Here is a 17,963-nt window from a genome sequence, read left to right as displayed (position 1 = left end):
TCCGAGAGCGCCTCTTTCTTCTCTGAAGGCTTCTTAAGGGAGACTCTCGAGGGTTTGGGGAGCTCTGGAGCAGCTGGTTCTCGGGTTTCCGTGAGAACGTAAATTCGCTTTTTGGAAGAGTTAATAACGTTCAGGAATTTTTTTTTTTAGTGTTTATTTTTGAGGGAGAGAATGAGCGGGGTGGAGGGGTGGAACGGACAGGATCCGAAGCGGGCTCGGTGCTGACAACAGAGAGCCTGATGTGGGGCTTGAATTCACGAACTTCGAGATCCTGACCTGAGCCGAAGCTGGACGAAGCTTAACCAACTGAGCCACCCAGGCTCCCCGGGAATTATTGTATTTTTGATTCTCTTGCAAGGGATATACGTGCATTTCTTTTTCCCATTCGCCGTTGAAAGCCTTCAGCGTCTCTCCCGGTTTCTTTGTGTTCTGCCTGAACGTGCATGGTTCCTGTGACCAGGAGCGGATACCCCATGGCAGGGAAATCCCCGCTTCGTGGAGGACGGGTGATCAGAGTCCCTTCCTTGGGCCGACCTGATTCCTCACCTGCATCGAAGTCTCGCCTAGCTTGTTCTTGAGGCAGGTATGTGAGTGCGCGTCGTTCTCCTCGGCTTGGCAGACACGGGAGTCTTCCGGGTGGCCTTCGTCGTGCTGGCACCCGAAGCGGGGACAGCCGTGCGCGACACTGTGCCTGTGCCCCAGGGAGACCGCGGCAGGCTCTTGCTCTCTGGCCGGGCCGGTGTGCTCTGTGTGTGCTGGTCCCCGTGGTCTGGAACCGTTCCCTGCAGGAGGTCTCTGCCTCCCCTAAATACGCAGCGGTGGTTGTAGAGGAGGCAGGCGCTGTCTTTGGGGGAGAGGCGTGCTCTGCACAGAGGTCCAGCCAGGCTACCTGCTGGGACGTTACGCTCCGGAACCAATGTGTCGAGGGGTCTTGGTTGTGAGAGCTGGCTGGAAGGAGGTGCGGGTGTTTCATGAGCCACTTCTACTCCCGAGTGCACCCGGCTCTGAGTCTGCCCCGGGGGTGTGTGCTGGCGGCCCCCCCAGAGCCCAGGGACGCCCTTGCTGTGGGTGCACGGGCCCGCTGCCACCTTTCTGAGGGCAGCGAACGTCTTGGCGCCCACAGGTCTTCGCAGTGAGGCTCGAGGGCCGACGGGCAAGCGCACTGTGGTCGATAGGCCCACGTTCTGAGAGACTCACTAGCGGACACGAGTCCATCCCGGCCTGTCTGCTTCTCCCGAGGTCAGTGTCGCTGGGAGCTGCTGGGTGTACTTGGAGCCTCGGGCGTGGCTGGCGGGTTAGTAGGAGGAGCGAGGCGTTCGTGACGGGCGTGGACAAAGCCAGGCAGGCTTGATGTCTGCGTGAGCTTCTGGGCCTGCTGGTTGTTGATGTCTGTGGGAGCGAACAGTGCGTGCCCTGTCCGTGGGGGGAGCAGTCCAGAGCGTCGGCCACAGCCCCTGTCAGCCCCCCGCTGGCTAGGCTGGAGCTCACCGTGCCCCCAGCTCCACGGTGCTTCCTTGGACGGTTCTGAACATCTCCTCCCGCCTGGCTGGAAGTTGGTGTGTGTCCTCAGCGCCAACCCAGGGGAAAGGCTGTGCTGTTTTCCCGAGTCAGGACGGGTCCCGGACGGCGTGCCTGTGGTGCGTCATCCGCTGCTTTGTCCCCAGTGTTGGTGTGAGATGTGTACCCAGGAGGCATCAACTGCCGCGTGTCCTGAATGAACAAGCGGCCCGTGTGCAGCGTGTCTGTGTTGACAGAAACTTGCTGTTGTCGCTGGGTCACCGCACCACCCCTCACCGTCCCTTTTCTTTCTCTGTGTGTGGCTGGTGCCTGTGTCTGGGTTCTGTCCGCTTTCTGGGCGGTTTACTAGGCTTTACCTTTCTTCTGTCAGATGCCAGGTTCAAAGAGGGGCGTCGGCCCTGAGTGTGAGGTGTGCCCGGCGTGGTCACAGTGCTGGGCTCCCCCTTGGCTGTCTGTCATCTCGTCCCCTCCGCCACCCTGTGACGGAAGCACCACCGTCGTCCCGTTTTGCAGATGAGGAGCTAAAACTCAGACCAGCCGAGACTCTGCAGCTGTCACAGGCAGCACGGGGCCTGGCACCCGTTGTCTCCCTAGGCACTGGCTGCCCGACCCCCTTCTCCTGGGCCCTGAGGAGCTGGTTGCTGAGTGCCTGGGTGACACTTCTCTCCAGGCTTTGTCGGCCGGAGTGTGGCCGCTGGGCACCTGGTGCTGGTGGGTGTGGGTGCCCTCTTCTCCCCACGTGCCCTCTCTGGTCCCGGAACTGCCTCCCCCGCTGCTCTGGGACCTGAGCCCGGTCATCGAGGCCTGTTTGTTCTGCCTTCACTGCACTGCTCCTGCCCTGCCTGCCTCTCTCCTAGCTGTGACCAGCAGAGCAGAGCCCCAGCAGCTCCCAGGGTCAGTGGCTAACCAGGGCAGCAAACCACCAGTTTCCAGTGTATGCGACTCATCTGTGCGGGGCTGGGTTTCTTACCTGTCCCTTTGCCAGAGGCGCTCACCTACGCCGTGTGTGATGTAGAGATCAGCCTACCCCAGCCGGACAGGGTGGCGGGCTGAGAGGGGCAGCGTTGTGTTTCTGCTTCCGGACAAGCTGACTAGGCTGATTTGTAATTTGAACTGGCATGGCCTTGCCTAAATTTTCTTAAAGTGGGTAGGTAGAATATTTTACTTTTTTTTAAATTGTTTATTTTTTGAGAGACAGAGACGGAGACAGAGAGTGAGCAGGGGAGGGGCAGAGAGAGAGGGAGACACAGAGTCAGAAGCAGGCTCCAGGCTCTGAGCTGTCAGCACAGAGCCTGTTGTGGGGCTTGAACCCACGAACTGTGAGAGCATGACCTGAGCCAAAGTTGGACACTCAACTGACTGAGCCACCCAGGCACCCCATAGAATATTTTAAATTTTCAGTTTTTTTCCCCCCCAACCTGCAGCAGTTTCCATAAGCTCGAGCGGATAACAGAACAGGTGTCTCAGTGACATTGCCCTGTCGTGTTGGGTACACGTAACGTCATTGTCCCCGCCAACAAGCGTGTGGCTTGGATGATGAACGAAACCGAAGTGTGTTTCAGGGAGGAGACCGCGACAGGGAGCAAAGGACGCAGGCGGGAAGGCTCTTTCAGCCACGTCACTTCCTTTTGTAACTGGTAAGGTGCGAATTTGCCGGTCCCTGAAAAGTTGACCACATACCTAGTCTGGGGCCCGTGGCCAGTGAGGAGGAGAAGGGAGAGGGTGGAGTTTCAGCCAGGCCCCCGGGAGCGGGCAGCACCTAGTGTGGGTGTTGGTGGGTCCTGGGGCCACATGGGTCAGGGCGTCGCCGTCGGGCATTTGGAGAAAACGGAGTAAGGTCTCAGTGTCCAGCACCCTGGCTTGGAACAAGGTGGCCCATGAGGCTGGGTTTACTGCCCTGGGCATTCAGGGGAAGGAGGCTGGGACTGTGAGTGCAGATGTCAGAGACCCGGAAGGGGGCCGACTGCGCCAAGGCTGGGTGTATTGGGGCGCCCTTAGGGTGGGAAAGTGGGCCCCTTGAGTCTTCTGGGAGTGAGAGTAAATGCAAGTGAACGAAATGAACTTGCCCTTTGGGCCAGGGGACACCCGAGGCTTGCTTGTTGCGACTGTGCGCACGTGGACCTGGTAGCGAAGTGGCCACGGTGCGCAGTCGCCTCCTGCCAAGACTGGAGCGCTGGGTAGCTCGTCGACTGTGGATGTGTGGAGGGCAGGGGGGGGCCGGGGGAACAGAGGTGACCCGGTAAGCCTGGCACTGACGGATGTGGTGGGGACCCCAGGACACGAGCGGGACGGGGGGGTACCACCAGACAAGCTTTGGCCCTTCGTGGTGCCGGGCGTTTATGTCCAGAGGGGTACGGCCCTTTGGCTGGAATGCGTGAGGGGGAGGCGATTGGGGAAGCGACTTGTGCAGGGTGAGCGGCCGGTGCTCAGAAAGACAGGGCTTCGGGATCGCGAGGAGGGAGGGAAGGTCAGGAGTGGTCTAACCAGGAAGGAATGCAGAGGGCCTGGTGTCAGGAGGCCAGCCCCCGGGAAGAGAACGTACCGGCATCTCTCAGCAAGAACAGAGAACGGAAGAAGGCCCGAGTGCTGGCAACAGGCAGACACTTTGCGGATCTTGGAAAGCGTCAGAGTACAGACAGTCAGGAGCTGGGTCATTGCCAACCTGGATCTTCCTGGGCAGCAGTGCCCATCACCCAGGCCGAGCTCGGGTGAGCCCCTGGTCATCAGGTCTGTGCAACACCTCGCTCGGGGGACGGCTAGTGGGTTCGGACTTGAAAACACTGCGTACGGCCTTGAGCAACTGAAGGAACAGGGTGGTTTAGTCCTTCCTGGGTCTGATGTCGGCAGTCTTCAGAGTGCCGAAGATGTCGGGAGCGGAGTCTGATTTCCTTATAGATGCAGTTTGGACAGCGACCAGCTATGTCCCTGAGCACAGACTTCAGCCGAGGTATGGCACGTGGCTTCGCATCACCGTGCGGAGGCTGCCGCACTCGTGTCTGACGTGGCTCTCCCGCGGGAGCCAGAGGTCCTGGGTGCGCGTGCACACTTACAGCTCTCGTGGTCACTGGGGCTGGCAGTGAGCAGGTTCCTGGATAAGTGAGAACAACTTGGTGGTAGTGTCATCAGTAGGAGGATCTCCCTCATTTTAAGTCGCTTGGCCAGGGCCACACAGAGTCCTCAGAGGTGGGATTCTAACGAAAAATAATGCATGGAAAGAAGTTTAACTTTATTTTTTTTAATTTTTTTCTTTATTTTATATTTGAGAGAGAGAGAGAGAGAGAGAGAGACAGCGAGACAAAGCCCGAGTGGGTTAGGAGCAGAGGGAGAGGGAGACACAGAATCAGAAGCAGGCTCCAGGCTCTGAGCTGTCAGCACAGAGCCCATTGTGGGGCCTGAACTCACGAACTGTGAGATCATGACTTGAGCCGAAGTCAGACACTTAACCGACGGAGCCACCCAGGCGCCCTAAGATGTTTAACTTTAAAATTAAGTAAGTATATTGCAAAGTAATTGTGTAAGTATATTACAGAGAAAATCTGGTGACACTCAACATTAAAAATGTGCCGGGGTGTGTATTTTGTGCTGTAAGGGAGTCAGCAACATGTGTTATCCAGAGCCTTAAAGAGCCTTCCCTTTTGACCTAAGTAATTAGGAATCTTTCCTGAGGGATAATAGGAGACACAACTAAAGAAAATCAAGGCTTTGTTTTTTTTTCTTTTTTTTTTTTTCCTAACGGTCCAGCAGTAGATATATGGTATATTCATAGAGTGAGATATTACATAGCCTTTAAAAACGCTGGTTTGGGGGCACCTGGGTGGCTCACTTGGTTAAGTGTCTGACTTTGGCTCAGGTCATGATTTCATGGTTTGTGAGTTCAAGCCCTGCATCAGGCTTTCTCGTGTCAGCACAGAGCCCACTTTGGATCTTCTCTCTTTCTCTCTTGCTCCCCTCCCCAAATAAATAAACATGGAAAAAATATATATATATTTATTTTTAAAAAAAGAAAGAAAGAGGGGCGCCTGGGTGGCTTGGTCGGTTAAGCATCCGACTGCGGCTCAGATCATGATCTCGCGGTCCGTGAGTTCGAGCCCCGCATCGGGCTCTGTGCTCACAGCTCAGAGCCTGGAGCCTGTTTCAAATTCTGTGTCTCCCTCTCTCTCTGCTCCTCCCCTGTTCATGCTCTGTCTCTCTCTGTCTCAAAAATAAATAAACGTCAAAAAAAAAAATTAAAGAAAGAAAGAGAGAGAGAGAGAGAGAGAAAGAAAGAAAAAGAAAGAAAGAAAAGAAAAGAAAGAGAGACAGAGAGAGAGAGAGAGAGAGAGAGAAAGAAAGAAAGAAAGAAAAAGAAAGAAAAAGAAAAAAGAAAGAAAGAAGAAAGAAAGAAAGAAAGAAAGAAAGAAAGAAAGAAAGAAAGAAAGAAAGAAAGAAAGAAAGAAAGAAAGAAAAAATGCTGGTTTGGGGTGCCTGGCTGGCTCAGTCAGTTGAGTGTCTGACTCCTGATTTTGGCTCAGGTCTTGATCCCAGGGTTGTGAGATCCAGCCCCGTGTCGGGCTCTGCACTGAGCGTGGAGCCTGTTTGGGGTTCTGTGTCTCCCTTTGCCTCCCTCCCTCCCTCCTCTCTCTCTCTCTCTCTCTCTCTCACATAAACAAAACAAACAATGTTTGTTTGCAGGAATGACCAGTGAATATTCAACGAAATGAGGAAATCTCTGATATCTTGTTAAGTGGGCAAAATATGTCTAATTACGTAGTGTATAAATGTGTGTCAGATGAAAGAATTGGGCAATGAAATACGAAAAAACATGGTGCGTTATCTCTGAATTTTGGGCTTATGAGTAATTTTTGTATTTTTTGTAAGCGTTCTTTATTTTGCCAAGTTTTGTACACAAGGGGTGCTTGCTGTTTATGAAAGCTTTTGCTTTGGTTTGCTCTGCTGTGGGTTTTAAGGCATTAAGGAAAAGCTCTTTCACGGAAACCGGTCCACAAAGTGGCCCAGAGCCCTCCTGAAAGCCAGCATGTAGCCTAGAAAGGCGTTTTGAAATCGATGAGGTAACTTCTGCTTCCCTTTCTGTCCTTCCCCAGGCGGCCCCCTGCCTTCTTTCCCCAGCGACAGACTTACTTGCGCCCATAGTGGCAGACCCTGGCCTGTAGAAGGGCAGGCACCAGGAGCTAGTGGGCTGTCCCTGTTCCAGAACGTCTGTGCCCTCGGCATCCAGCTCTGGTCAGTGTTCAGACCCATCTCGTAGGGTAATTCAGCCCCTGGCGGTCAGAGGGCCTGTTAACCTAAACTCCATACAGGTCCTATCCTGTGGGTTTATCGTTTTTTAAAATAAAGTTTGTTGAGATCTAATGTACGCGTGATGAGATGTACCCATTTCAAGTGTATAGTTCAAGGAGTTGACCAGTGCGCATACCTCCATAACCACTGCCTTACTTGGGGTAGGGAACGTTTCCACTTTGCCTACACATTCTGCTGTGGCCCTTGGAAGTCCAGCCTCCAGCCCCCGGCCCCCGAGGGTCTGCTTCCTGTCACTTATAAGGTTACTTTTGCCTCTCCAGAACTTCCCGTAAATCGAGTCACGCAAGATGGTCCTTCGCGTTGTTGGTTTTTTCACTTGGCAGGACGTACGTGAGACCGGGCGGGGCGCACACCATAACCGTCTCTCCTGCTCCCGAGCCCCGTTCCTTTGCTCACATAGACCCCAATTCGTTTATCCTTTTACCCGTCAATACACTTCAGAGTATCTCCTGATTTGGGCTGTTGTGAATAATGCCAGTATGAGCGAACGTTCTTGAACAAATCCTTAAAGTTTTTTTAAACATTTGTTTTTGTGGTACAGAATGCGTATTATGTTGGCCGTTTGTACGTGTGTGATTTAGTGGCATGAAACACATTCCCAGCTCACACGTCCTTGTGTGAATGTGCCTCTGCGAGTGGGGTTGCTGGGTCACATGTGTGCGTGTCTGCCTAATTCATAAGAAATTGCCACACTGTGTCCAAAGCCCTCTGTCATTCTGAAGTCCCACCACCAATATTGCTTTACATCTTGGCAAATGCTTGCTGTTGTCAGCATTTTTTTTTTTCCTTATTAATCAAACTACGAGGTATAACCTGTGTACCAAAAGCCTGGATCCATTTAAAATTTGCAGTTCAGGGAGCGTTGACAGGTGTGCACACGTGAGAAACCATCGGACACCCGTGGCCTCTGCATCGGCCTGTCTGCTGCCAGATCTGGCAAACTCTGGTTTTCGTGTTACAGACTCATTTGTATTTCTGGGGTTCCTCTAGAAGTGGAATCACATAGCACTCTTGTGTGTCTGGATTCTCTTTCTCCGTCTTCATTTCTTTTAAAAAAATTTTTTTTTAAGTTAATTATTAATTTTTGAGAGAGGCAGACACAGCATGATCAGGGGAGGGGCAGAGAGCGAGGGAGACACAGAATCTGAAGCAGCTCCAGGCTCTGAGCTGTCAGCACAGAGCCCGACGCGGGGCTCGAACTCACGAATTGTGAGATCATGACCTGAGCCGAAGCGCAACTGACTGAGCCCCCCCCACCGGGCGCCCTCCTCTTTCTCCATTTTCTTTGAGATGTAGACGCACATCTCACACCTTTGTGTTGTGTAGCATTCCACTTGTGAGGACCGCAGCGCGTTTGTCTCTTCTTCTGCAGTGGACTTTTGAATGGCTTCCGTGTTTGGGTTTTTCTGAATGGTGTTCCTAGGAACGTTCTCATACCTGTTTCTGGTGACTGTTTGTATACGTTTCTGTCGGGGATACACTGGTGAATGGGTTTACTCCAGCCCTAAAAGACACCAAACTGTTTTCCATGCGGTCCCGTGGTGGCGGGGTGACAGTTCATCTGCCTTCCTTTTATCCTGTTTCTTTGTAACAGCCTTGCAGCACTGGATCCTAAGGATCACCTTCTGTTACTTCACCACCCCCCAGTGGGTAGGCTTTAGTTTGTTAGTAATGCAGTAATTAACCTTTAGTTACTTTTACACAAGGTACTGTGAGTGCTGTAACACATTATCTTACAGTTAGTTATGTGGTCACAAGTCAGCAGGCAGGACGCTGGGGGTTGGGCTCTCCTTTCTGTGGGCTTTAGGGGAGGTCTGTTTCCTTGCTCATGGGCCTGTCCCGCCCCTGTCTTTGCTGGCCGTGAACCAGTAGCTGCCCCAGCTTCTAGAGACCATCCACATGCCTCGCCCACCTTCCTTCTTCTCCGCCTTCAAAGCGGGGTCAAGTCCCTTTCAGACTTGGAGTCTCTCCTCCTTCAGTTTCATCTCTCACTCCGCCAGGAAAGGGCTCCGGACACCTCAGAGCTCAGGCCTACCTGGATGACCCAGGGCGCTCTCCTTCTCAAAGCCCACAACGACCCAGGTGTACCTGCAGGGTCCCCTCGCCTTGTGGGATGCATGTTCACAGGCTCCAGGGATTAGGAGGAGGGCATCCCCAGGGACAGGGCGAGGGCATTATTCTGCCCACCACACCGTCATGAAGAGTTCTCTGTATCTTGTCGGTGTGGTTAGATTTTTATAGGCTGGTGAGAGGGATGCCGGTCTGCATTTCTGGTAGGTACTGGTGGTCTTAGTTGTTGCTGTGGACTGATGTTTGTGTCTCCTGGCCCCCCAGGGAATGGTCAGGGGCAGTGCCTTTGGGAAGTGACTCAGTCATGGGGGTGGAGCCTCAGGAGTGGGATCAGTGCCCTTGTAGAAGAGACAACCCCCCGCCCCCCAGGGCTGCCTGGCCCCTCCCGCTGTCCATGAACCAGGAAGCTGGCCCTCACCAGATACAGGCTCTGCTGGGGCCTTGTCTCCACCTTCCAGCCTCCAGAGCCGTGAGAAGTAAATCTCTGTTGTTTATAAACCACCCCGTTTCTGTATTTTGTCACAGTAGCCCGAGCCGACTAAGAAATTACTACCAACATCACCTACTTTATCAGCAAATAGTTTCTGTGAGTCAGAAGTCTGGTCACAGTGTGGCTGGATGCTCACTGGGTCTCGGGCTCTTTCTCGGGCTGCAGTCAGGTGTGGGCCGGGACAGGAAGAATCCTTTTCAAGTTCGTGTTGGCATGAGGCTCGGGTCGGCAGTGCTCACCATCTCGCTTCCCAGCTGCGTGGGGCTGCGCGTGGGTGGCCTGCCCCATCGAGCCAGCAAGGTGGTCCCATGCAACATGATCATGGAGGGACGTCCATCACCTTGGCCCCCCTCCACAGATCAGTAGCAAGTCTTAGTTCCCACCACCCTCGAGGCGAGGGGCGGGACCCCGGGCCCATGTGAGAGTGCCTGCCGCGCTGCCCACCATTGCTTCCTGTCCACTGGGGACGTGTGCAGTTCCCTTGTGGGTCCCCAAGCGTGCCCTGTGCTGTGAGGCACATCTCCTCAGCACAGGCATGTGCGTGGCCTTCCCCCGGGGGGGGGGGGGGGTGGCATGAAGGCTGCACACGTACGTGCCGAGGGCCGCCTGGGCCTGAGGCCGGAGTGTGGGTCGCAGGGCGTTCTGTGTGTCCACCTGCGCTACGGGAAGCTTTTTCCGGTTCTTGGAAGACCAGCATTCCTCTTCTGCTTCCCGGCTATCTTTGGGGACTTGAGGACAGCTCACCTGCCTTCCCTGGGGAGTAACATTTAGGAAACAAGAGCTGCCTGTGCTGGGTTTAGACGCCCGCCCGGTCCTCTTGGAAACACACGCTGAGAGGCGGGGTCCGGGAGCTCCGTGGGTGGTGTCGCTGTGGGAGCGTGCTCGCCCCGAGCGCCGGGGACCCACTCCCGTCAGTGGGCCGCTGCAGTGGGGACAGCCTGCGGGGTTGGCCTCCTCTGCCTCGGGACACCGCTGGCACGTGAGTTTCAAAGGAAGACACCAGTTAGCATTTTGTTTCGTTCTGTTTCGTTCCTTTTTAAATTCCTTTTTATAAATTTCCTCTCACTGTGGGGCATTTAAAAAAAATTATGTTTTATTTATTATTATTTTTTAAGTTTCTTTATTTATTTTGAGGAGGTGGGGGCGGGAGAGGCGGAGAGAAGGAGACAGAGAATCCCAAGCAGGCTCCGCGCTGTCAGCACAAGAGTCGAACGTGGGGCTTGAACCCATGAACCATGAGATCATGACCCGAGGTAAAGTCAGACATTTAACCAACTGAGCCACCCAGATGCCCCTATTTATTTTTGAGAGACAGAGAGAGAGAGAGAGAGAGAGAGAGAGACAGTGTGAATGGGGGGGGGGGGGGCAGGGCACAGAGAGAGAGCAAGAGAGAGAGAGAGATCGAGAATCCAAAGCAGGTTCCAGGCTCTGAGCTGTCAGCACAGAGCTTGACGCGGGGCTCGAACTCACAGATCACAAGATCATGACCTGAGCCAAAGTCGGACGCTTAACCAACAGAGCCAGCCAGGCCCCCCTTACTGTGAGGAATTTTTACCAAGTCCTCCTGTGGGGTGCCTGGCTGGCTCAGTTGGTAGAGCATGTGACTGTTGATCTCAGGGTTGTGAGGTCAAGTGCCACATTGAGCATAAAGCTGACTTAAAAAAAAAAAATCCTCCTGTGGCTTTTAATCATGTTGTACAGTAGCTGGATAATTATCCATTCAGTGTTGCCTTTTTTCCATAAAGACTGGACCCTCAGAGGGGCGCCTGGGTGGCTCAGTCGGTTGAGCGTCCGACTTCGGCTCAGGTCATGGTCTCGGGCTCTGTGCTGACAGCTCGGAGCCTGGAGCCTGCTTCAGGTTCTGTGTCTCCCTCTCTCTCTCTGCACCGCTCCTGCTCTGTCTCTCTCTCTCTCAAGATAAACAAACATTAAAGAAAAAAGTCTGGAAGCTCAGAGAGGTGGTGCGACCCACGTGCTGTCTGGGCAGGTGACGAGACACCCTTCCTTGCCCGCTCCCGTCAGACGGGTCCGGCAGGCGTGTGGGAAAGGGCCACACCCAGAGGTCAGCCCGGCTGTGTGCAGGGTCTCCATTCTGAACAGCCCCTGGTCCCTCTCCACAGTGGAAAACTGAGCCGACAACCTCAGTTTCCGCACAAAGTCAAGCTGACCGGGCGGGCAGCCGAAGACACTTGGTTCTTTTTGGTGTGTTCCTCTCACCATGAGTCCCATATAATTCCTGGTGACGGGGGTCTTCTTGGGGGGGTCTGTGGTCCTGAGTCGGTGCTGACAGGTGCGTGAGCACTGGTGAAGGTCTGAAGGAGGGAGCCGAGGCGGAGAGCGTGTGACCCGCGGCCTGCTCTGTCGGGTGACTCCTGTCGGGACATCACGCCTCCACTCGGGCCAGCGGCGTGGCTCTTGTGCCACCTTGTCTTCACAGGCTGGCCACGTGGCCACCGATGCCCCACCTGGTGGCAGGCGTCCCACCCCCAAGCGTGGGAGGCCAGGGGCGACAGAGGGTCATGTCCTGCTGGTCGGTGCCACCCGTGGCCACCCTTCATCCTGCGCACGCCCGCAGCTCTGGTCACAGCACCTGGTGAGGTGGTCTCGGCGGGAGGGGGTGTACCTTGGTGAGTCCCCCAAACCACCCGGGAGGGGGACGCTGTCAAAACCTGGCGTTCCTGGGGTGCCTGGGTGGCTCAATCGGTTAAGCAGCCGACTTTGGCTCAGGTCGTGATCTCACGGTCTGTGAGTTCGAGCCCCGCGTCGGGCTCTGTGCTGACAGCTCGGAGCCTGGAGCCTGTTTCAGATTCTGTGTCTCCCTCTCTGTGACCCTTCCCTGTTCATGCTCTGTCTCTCCCTGTCAAAAAAAATAAATAAAACGTTAAAAACAAAAAAAAAAAAACAAAAAAAACCTGGCGTTCCCGAAAGTTGAAACCTCATGACCTTTTCTGCACCATTGCTTCCTCCTTCCACCTCCCCTCTCCGACCCGTCTCTTCCAAGAACGCCGCAGTCCTCAGCCCGCGGTTACGGTGTTCCTGCCCCTCCAGCCTCTGTTGGTGTTTTCCTGGGGCCGGGAGCTGCTCACCTCGCACTGTCCGGGCTGTTGTCAAGGGCAGGGACATGGTGTCGGGGGGCGGTGGCCGGCACCATCCTCGGCCCTGGCAGACCTCGCTGGACCAGGGCTTTGCACACGCCCCCACCGCCCCGAAACGGAGCGGAGTGAGGCTGGTTCCGGGCCACGCGCTCTGCCTGCACGCAGAGCCAGATCCCGCACGCGCAGGCGCGCTGCAAGGTGAAGTGGAGAAGTGCTCGCCCCCTACACCATCTGTGCTCGTGCGCCGTCGTACTAGATGCCGAGGCGGGGGCTGTGAAAACGTACCTGGTGTGTGCAACACCCGTGTTACGACGGGTGATGTGATTTTTTCCCCCAAAATGGTAAAGAACTTTCGGTAAAATTCCGCACCAACGAGACACCCGTGGTTCACAAGGTGGTGGCGTCCCTGCCGAGTGTGGTGTGCACGTGGGACCCACACGCTGCACAGGACAGGTCAGGATCTCCGCTCAGAGTGAGGGCCACGGGAACTTCACGTGTGCACAAACCTGGCCAGGTGTTGGAGCTCTTTTCGGGATTCAGGATGATTCCCTGTGCTGCACACTGATCACGTGCAGGGCAGTTCACCCGGAGTCCCTGGCCTCTGCCTCCTGAGCTTGTGACAGCAAGACATGTCCCCACGGTCTCTAATCGTCTCCCTGGAGGGACCCTCGGTCGCTCTTGCTCCCGGTGCAGCTGTGGTACATCTGGCAGCGAGGGGAGCCCCTTGACTTCCCGGAGCGATGCCTGGTGTAGAGTAGGGAATGTAAACGGTAATTTGTGTCGGGTGAATTGCCACTCCGCTCAGAGACCCCAGTAAAACAATAGAAAAGACAGTCTTAAAAACCTGTGACTCCGTCAGGTGAGAGAGGCTGACAGGTTGGGAAGCAGGTACCACTGCCAGGATGAAGTGCAGAAGCCCGAAAGAGGCTGCGAGGCGCCGGCAGGCCCCCCGGGCCCCTCTGAGCTCAGCGCCGGAAGGCAGGGCTAAAAACGGGGGGCGGCTGGGCAGGGGCACCGCAGGTCTGCTCCCGGCGAGGCTCAGGCGTGGTGGAGGGCCGGCCAGCCCTGCCTCTGGTGCTCAGGCGGTGTTCCCGTGCTGCCCCGAGGCGGCAGCCAGTTCTCTGCTGGGACAGTCCCAAGTCCAGGAGGAAGGACCTGCACGCCCCCCGAGGCTCCAGGCAGCTCTGCCGGGAGTCCCGCTTCAGTAGAGTCGCCGAGCATCCTGCAGCTTCTTAGGGTCTCTCGGGTGGACATCCAGGCGCTGCCCCACTGTGAGGAAAGACAACAATCTACTAAGTAGTAGTGTCACCTGAGGTACAGAGATACTGGCTCCAAGAACTAGGAACACAGTGTTATTCGAAAGGAGCGTTCAGAGGGCCAGAAAGAGCGTTTAGAAGTTAACCTAGAGAGAGCAGCAGATGGGAAAGCAAACGGGTGCAGCCACTCTGGAAAACAATGTGGAGGCTCCTCAAAAAATTAAAAACAGAACTGCCCTACGACCCAGCAGTTGCACTACTGGGTGTTTATCCAAGGGGTAAATGAGTCATGATCTCGCTCTTGATGAGTTTGAACCCTGCATGGGGCTCTGTGCTGACACTGCGGAGCCTGCTTGGGATTCATTCTCTCTCTCTCTCTCTGTCTCTGCCCCTTCCCCACTTGCATTGTCTGTGTCTCTCTCAAAATAAATAAACTAAATAAATAAGAAGGATCGTGAATCAGAACAGCACCTGTCTCCCCTGGGTGCCTCTGGCCATCTGCCCCTGGCCCCTCCTGGCCTCCCAGTGCCCTGTTGTCCATCCAGAGAGTGTTCGTAAGTCCTTGGGCCTGAGACCTGCCCAGGATGACTCCTCCTCGTGTTTGAGCTTCGTGCGTTGAGCTCATGCACTGGGATGGCTGGGACCCAGCCCGTGAGAGGCCCGGTCGCCCCCGGTGGCCTCGGGCAGCTGTTCCTGCCCCCTCTAGCTGATTCTGTTCTCAGTGGTCGTGCCTGTGCCGTACAAGCCGCTCAGCATTTTGAATGAAGCCTCTGGTTATGATGTTTTCCAAGAGATGCTCGGTATTTTGGACTGAGGGGCTGAAGTTGGGGGAGGAGGATTGACATTCTCCAGCAGCAGATCTGGAGACCCAAGACGTGTCCGAGCTGACTCAGCACTGAAGTCTGGTTGGTGCCGGCACAGGTTTACGGCAGGGAGATCCTGCCTTTCTCTTTGGACTCTCGTCTGTGTTTTCTAAGACTCTAAAAAGTACGCTTTAAGTTTCTGTCCGGATTTGGGAGGTGGGGATGTGGGGCAGGGCAGTCACGAAGCTGTCTGCTTTCCGCAGGCCCCTCGCACGGGCTGCCCGGTCTTCCTCGGGGATGGGAGGGCATGGCTCCGAGCCGTCTCCGGGCTCTCCTGTGTGGCCTTCCCCGAGAACCCTGTGCTCTGGGAGCCCTCTGACCTAAGCTGGGTGGGCTGTGCAGCAGGAGGGGCCGGGAGCAGAGCGGACCCTCCCTCGGTCTGGCTCCCAGCCCCAAGTGCCCATCTGCGCGGGTCCCACTGTGCGCACGGCCAGGCCTTCAGTGGAGCTGCCGGTGGGCAGAGACTGGAGACCGCCGTGGACGCGCTGCCGCAGTGGGTCGGGTGGAGCGCAGGCGGACAGGTCGGCGGGGTGCCGGGCTGCGCACAGCGTGGTCCGCGTTGACGTCGTCTCCGGGGCCTTTTCTGGGCGCGCCCTCCTCCCTGCAGCTCCCAGCTGGGCTTCCGGGAGTTGCCTCGGGGTGACTTGGCGTCAGGGCGGCCCCTTTCCTGGGAGCCTCAGAGACGTCCTGGGCGGTGTCCGGTCCCTGAGGCCCAAGCCTGCTGGGCCGATCTCCCCCCGGAGGAGATGTTGCCCAGAGGATGGGCGTCCACACCAACAACCTTTCTGGTCATCTCTGTTTCCCACATTACCCTCCTGTGGTCCATCTCACAGCAGCTGTAGAGCCAGAACCAAAAGGAGGCGAGTTTCAGGTCAAATCTGTGCTGCTTTTTTGACTGAACTACAGGAGCTTCCTCTGAGGGTCAGGGGAAGGGCAGGTGTCGAGGAAAGACGGTGGGACAGGCCTGAGTTTGCTTCTTCCGAGAAGTGTTTCTGTCACTTGAGAATGTGTACAAGACCGTCTTCTCCCTTTTCTGTGTGTTGTGGTAAAGCGTACGTAGTCGAAGTTTCCCGCCTCAAGCGTTTCTAGGAGCACAGTTCAGTGGCAGGAGGCACATCCCCGCTGTTTGGGACCACGACCGCCGCCCCTCCGCACAGCTCTCCCACGGCCCCAAACGGAAGCTCTGTGCCCACCCCTCCCCTGCCCCTGGGGACCACCGTCTCCTTCCGTCCCCAGGGGCGCCCGCACTGTCTTCCCGAGGACTGACCACGGCGTCCTCGAGGTCCATCCGCGTCCGAGCGCGTGTCGGAATCTCCTCCCCTTTAAGGTACAGGACTAGTCTGCTGCGTGGACAGACCACGTTCTACCCCTCCGCCGATGGGCCCATGAGCTCCTCCCGCCTTTTGGCTGCTGTGAATAGTGCGGCAGTGAGCGTGGGTGTGGAAATACATCCGTGTTTGATTCCTTGCTTCTGTTTTTGGTTGTGCACCCAGAAGTGGAATTTCTGCATCATAAAGTAATTGTGTTTGATTTTTTGAGGCATCACCTGAGTGTTTTCTGTGTGTCTGCGCCCTTTTCTGTTCCTCCTGGCCGTGCGCGACGGTACGGTTTCTCCACATCCTTACCAGCGCCTGTTATTTTCTGTTTGTTCGTTTGTTTGTTTTTCTATAACTGTGTGAAGGGTGCGCGGTGACATCTCGTTGTGGTTTGATTTGCATTTTTCCTGATGATGGGTGCTGTTTCCGTGTGCTTATTGGTCATTTCTGTATCTTCTTTGGAGAAATGTCTACCCAAGTCTTTGGACCATTTCTTAATTGGATTTTTTGTTGTTTTTTTCGTTGTCGCGTTTCCTTCTCTATTCTGGATATCAGCCCCTCATCAGATACGTGACGTGCAAATATTTTCTCCCATTTTGCGGATTCCATCTTCATTCTGTCGAATGTCTTTTGACGCACGGGAGCCAGGTTTAGGGGCACACCTGGGAGTTCTCCAGGCAGAGGCACAGCGAGGGTAGAGGCACCGGTGCCGGAGTGGGTGTGCCATATGCACAGTGTGAGAACAGCACCTGCATTAAAAATGCCCATTTGCAAGCCCTCTTGGAGGAAGTGTTATGAAAAGACAAGAAACCTGTGAGATATTTAAGGGTTAAAGAGGTGGAGGGAAGACAGAGCTTGTGCAAAGTTTCCAGATGGCCCACAAAGCACTAGAAGATGTTACATGTAAGCTAAGTGTCCCTGCTCCTGCCGACTTCTCTTTACATGAAAGCGTGAAAAAATAAAAACTAAAGATATGGCAAGCACAGGTCTTTCAGAAGGCTCTCCAGGGAAATGGCATTTTAGGAATTACTTTACCCTTAATAATGCTCCCAGCACGCTCCAGTTGCCAGTGCCTGGGGACTGTAGTGAGCCCAAGGACCCAGAAGCACACCGAGCCTTCGGGAGGTCGACGACAGGACCTACAGGAAGTAGGTCAGCATGGAGATGAACCATCCTCCTGCAGCCTCCCTCCCTGCAGCCGGGGCTCTCGGGGCGACACGGGGGTGGCCAGCTCGGGTTGCTGGGCTGGAGCCACAGGAAGGCTCAGGTGGGGTGGCAAACCTCTCGGCCCTGGCGGGCCCGTTCCCAGGCGTCGCCTACAGCTGCCCTCTGCTTCCTTGCAGGCATCGACTATAAGACGACCACTATCCTGCTGGATGGACGGCGGGTCAAGCTGGAACTCTGGTGAGTCGGGCCATGCCAGGCAAGGTGCCTGGGGGCAGGGGCTGTGGCACCTCAGTGTCATTGCACAGTGGCTGAAGTGAGTCAGGAACCCTTAAAGAGACCGGGGGGCGTCCTGGTTTACATTCACGTGCATAGCCATTTGCACAGACCCTATGTCGGCGTGGAATGGACTTCGCTCCGTGGCGCAGAACCCAAAAGTCCGAGCCCAGCTCCCTTTTCCCATGGAGACTCATTCCCACAGTGGCCATGGCCCCTCTCCCCTTGCCCTTTACTGGGCTACACATTAAGGAGCATTTTCCAGAACCTCAGTGTGGAGGCGTAGAATCCCACAGGGGTGGGGTTCTCCAGCCCGGCGGGGCAGGGTTCCAGGGAACACAGGCCCGTGGGGGTCAGCCAGGGCACGCTGTGGAGGGGGGGGGGGGGTCGGAGGGCACGCGCCTCCCCGGATTCACGCTGTGCATGCTGCGTCCCCCGTCCCCTGTGTTGCAGGGACACATCGGGCCAGGGCAGGTTCTGCACCATCTTCCGGTCCTACTCCAGGGGCGCGCAGGTAAGCCCGGCATCAGTGCGGGTGCCGTTCTCCAGGACAACCTCCCCGGCTGCTGGGTGTCACTCTTTCTAAGCAAGTCTTGGCGTTTGAACACCCGGCTTCC

General features: G+C 55.7%; 1 protein-coding gene across 4 annotated transcripts in view; it reads left to right on the top strand.

Moving 5' to 3' along the window:
- Positions 1 to 17,963, top strand: part of RAB40C (RAB40C, member RAS oncogene family) — a 29,496-nt gene that overhangs the window by 2,855 nt on the left and 8,678 nt on the right. For 3 of the 4 annotated variants that reach the window (XM_045461556.1, XM_045461555.1, XM_045461554.1), the window contains exons 3-4: positions 17,250 to 17,310; positions 17,800 to 17,860. In XM_045461556.1, coding sequence (XP_045317512.1) covers positions 17,250 to 17,310; positions 17,800 to 17,860 — 122 coding nt within the window. Of the gene's footprint in view, positions 1 to 16,294; positions 17,059 to 17,249; positions 17,311 to 17,799; positions 17,861 to 17,963 lie in introns of those variants that run through there. The other variant, XM_045461557.1, reaches the window with a different exon arrangement.

This window comes from Leopardus geoffroyi, chromosome E3 (assembly GCF_018350155.1).
Source record: "Leopardus geoffroyi isolate Oge1 chromosome E3, O.geoffroyi_Oge1_pat1.0, whole genome shotgun sequence".
Classification (NCBI taxonomy): domain Eukaryota; kingdom Metazoa; phylum Chordata; class Mammalia; order Carnivora; family Felidae; genus Leopardus; species Leopardus geoffroyi.
This window is presented reverse-complemented; position numbering and strand designations above follow the sequence as displayed.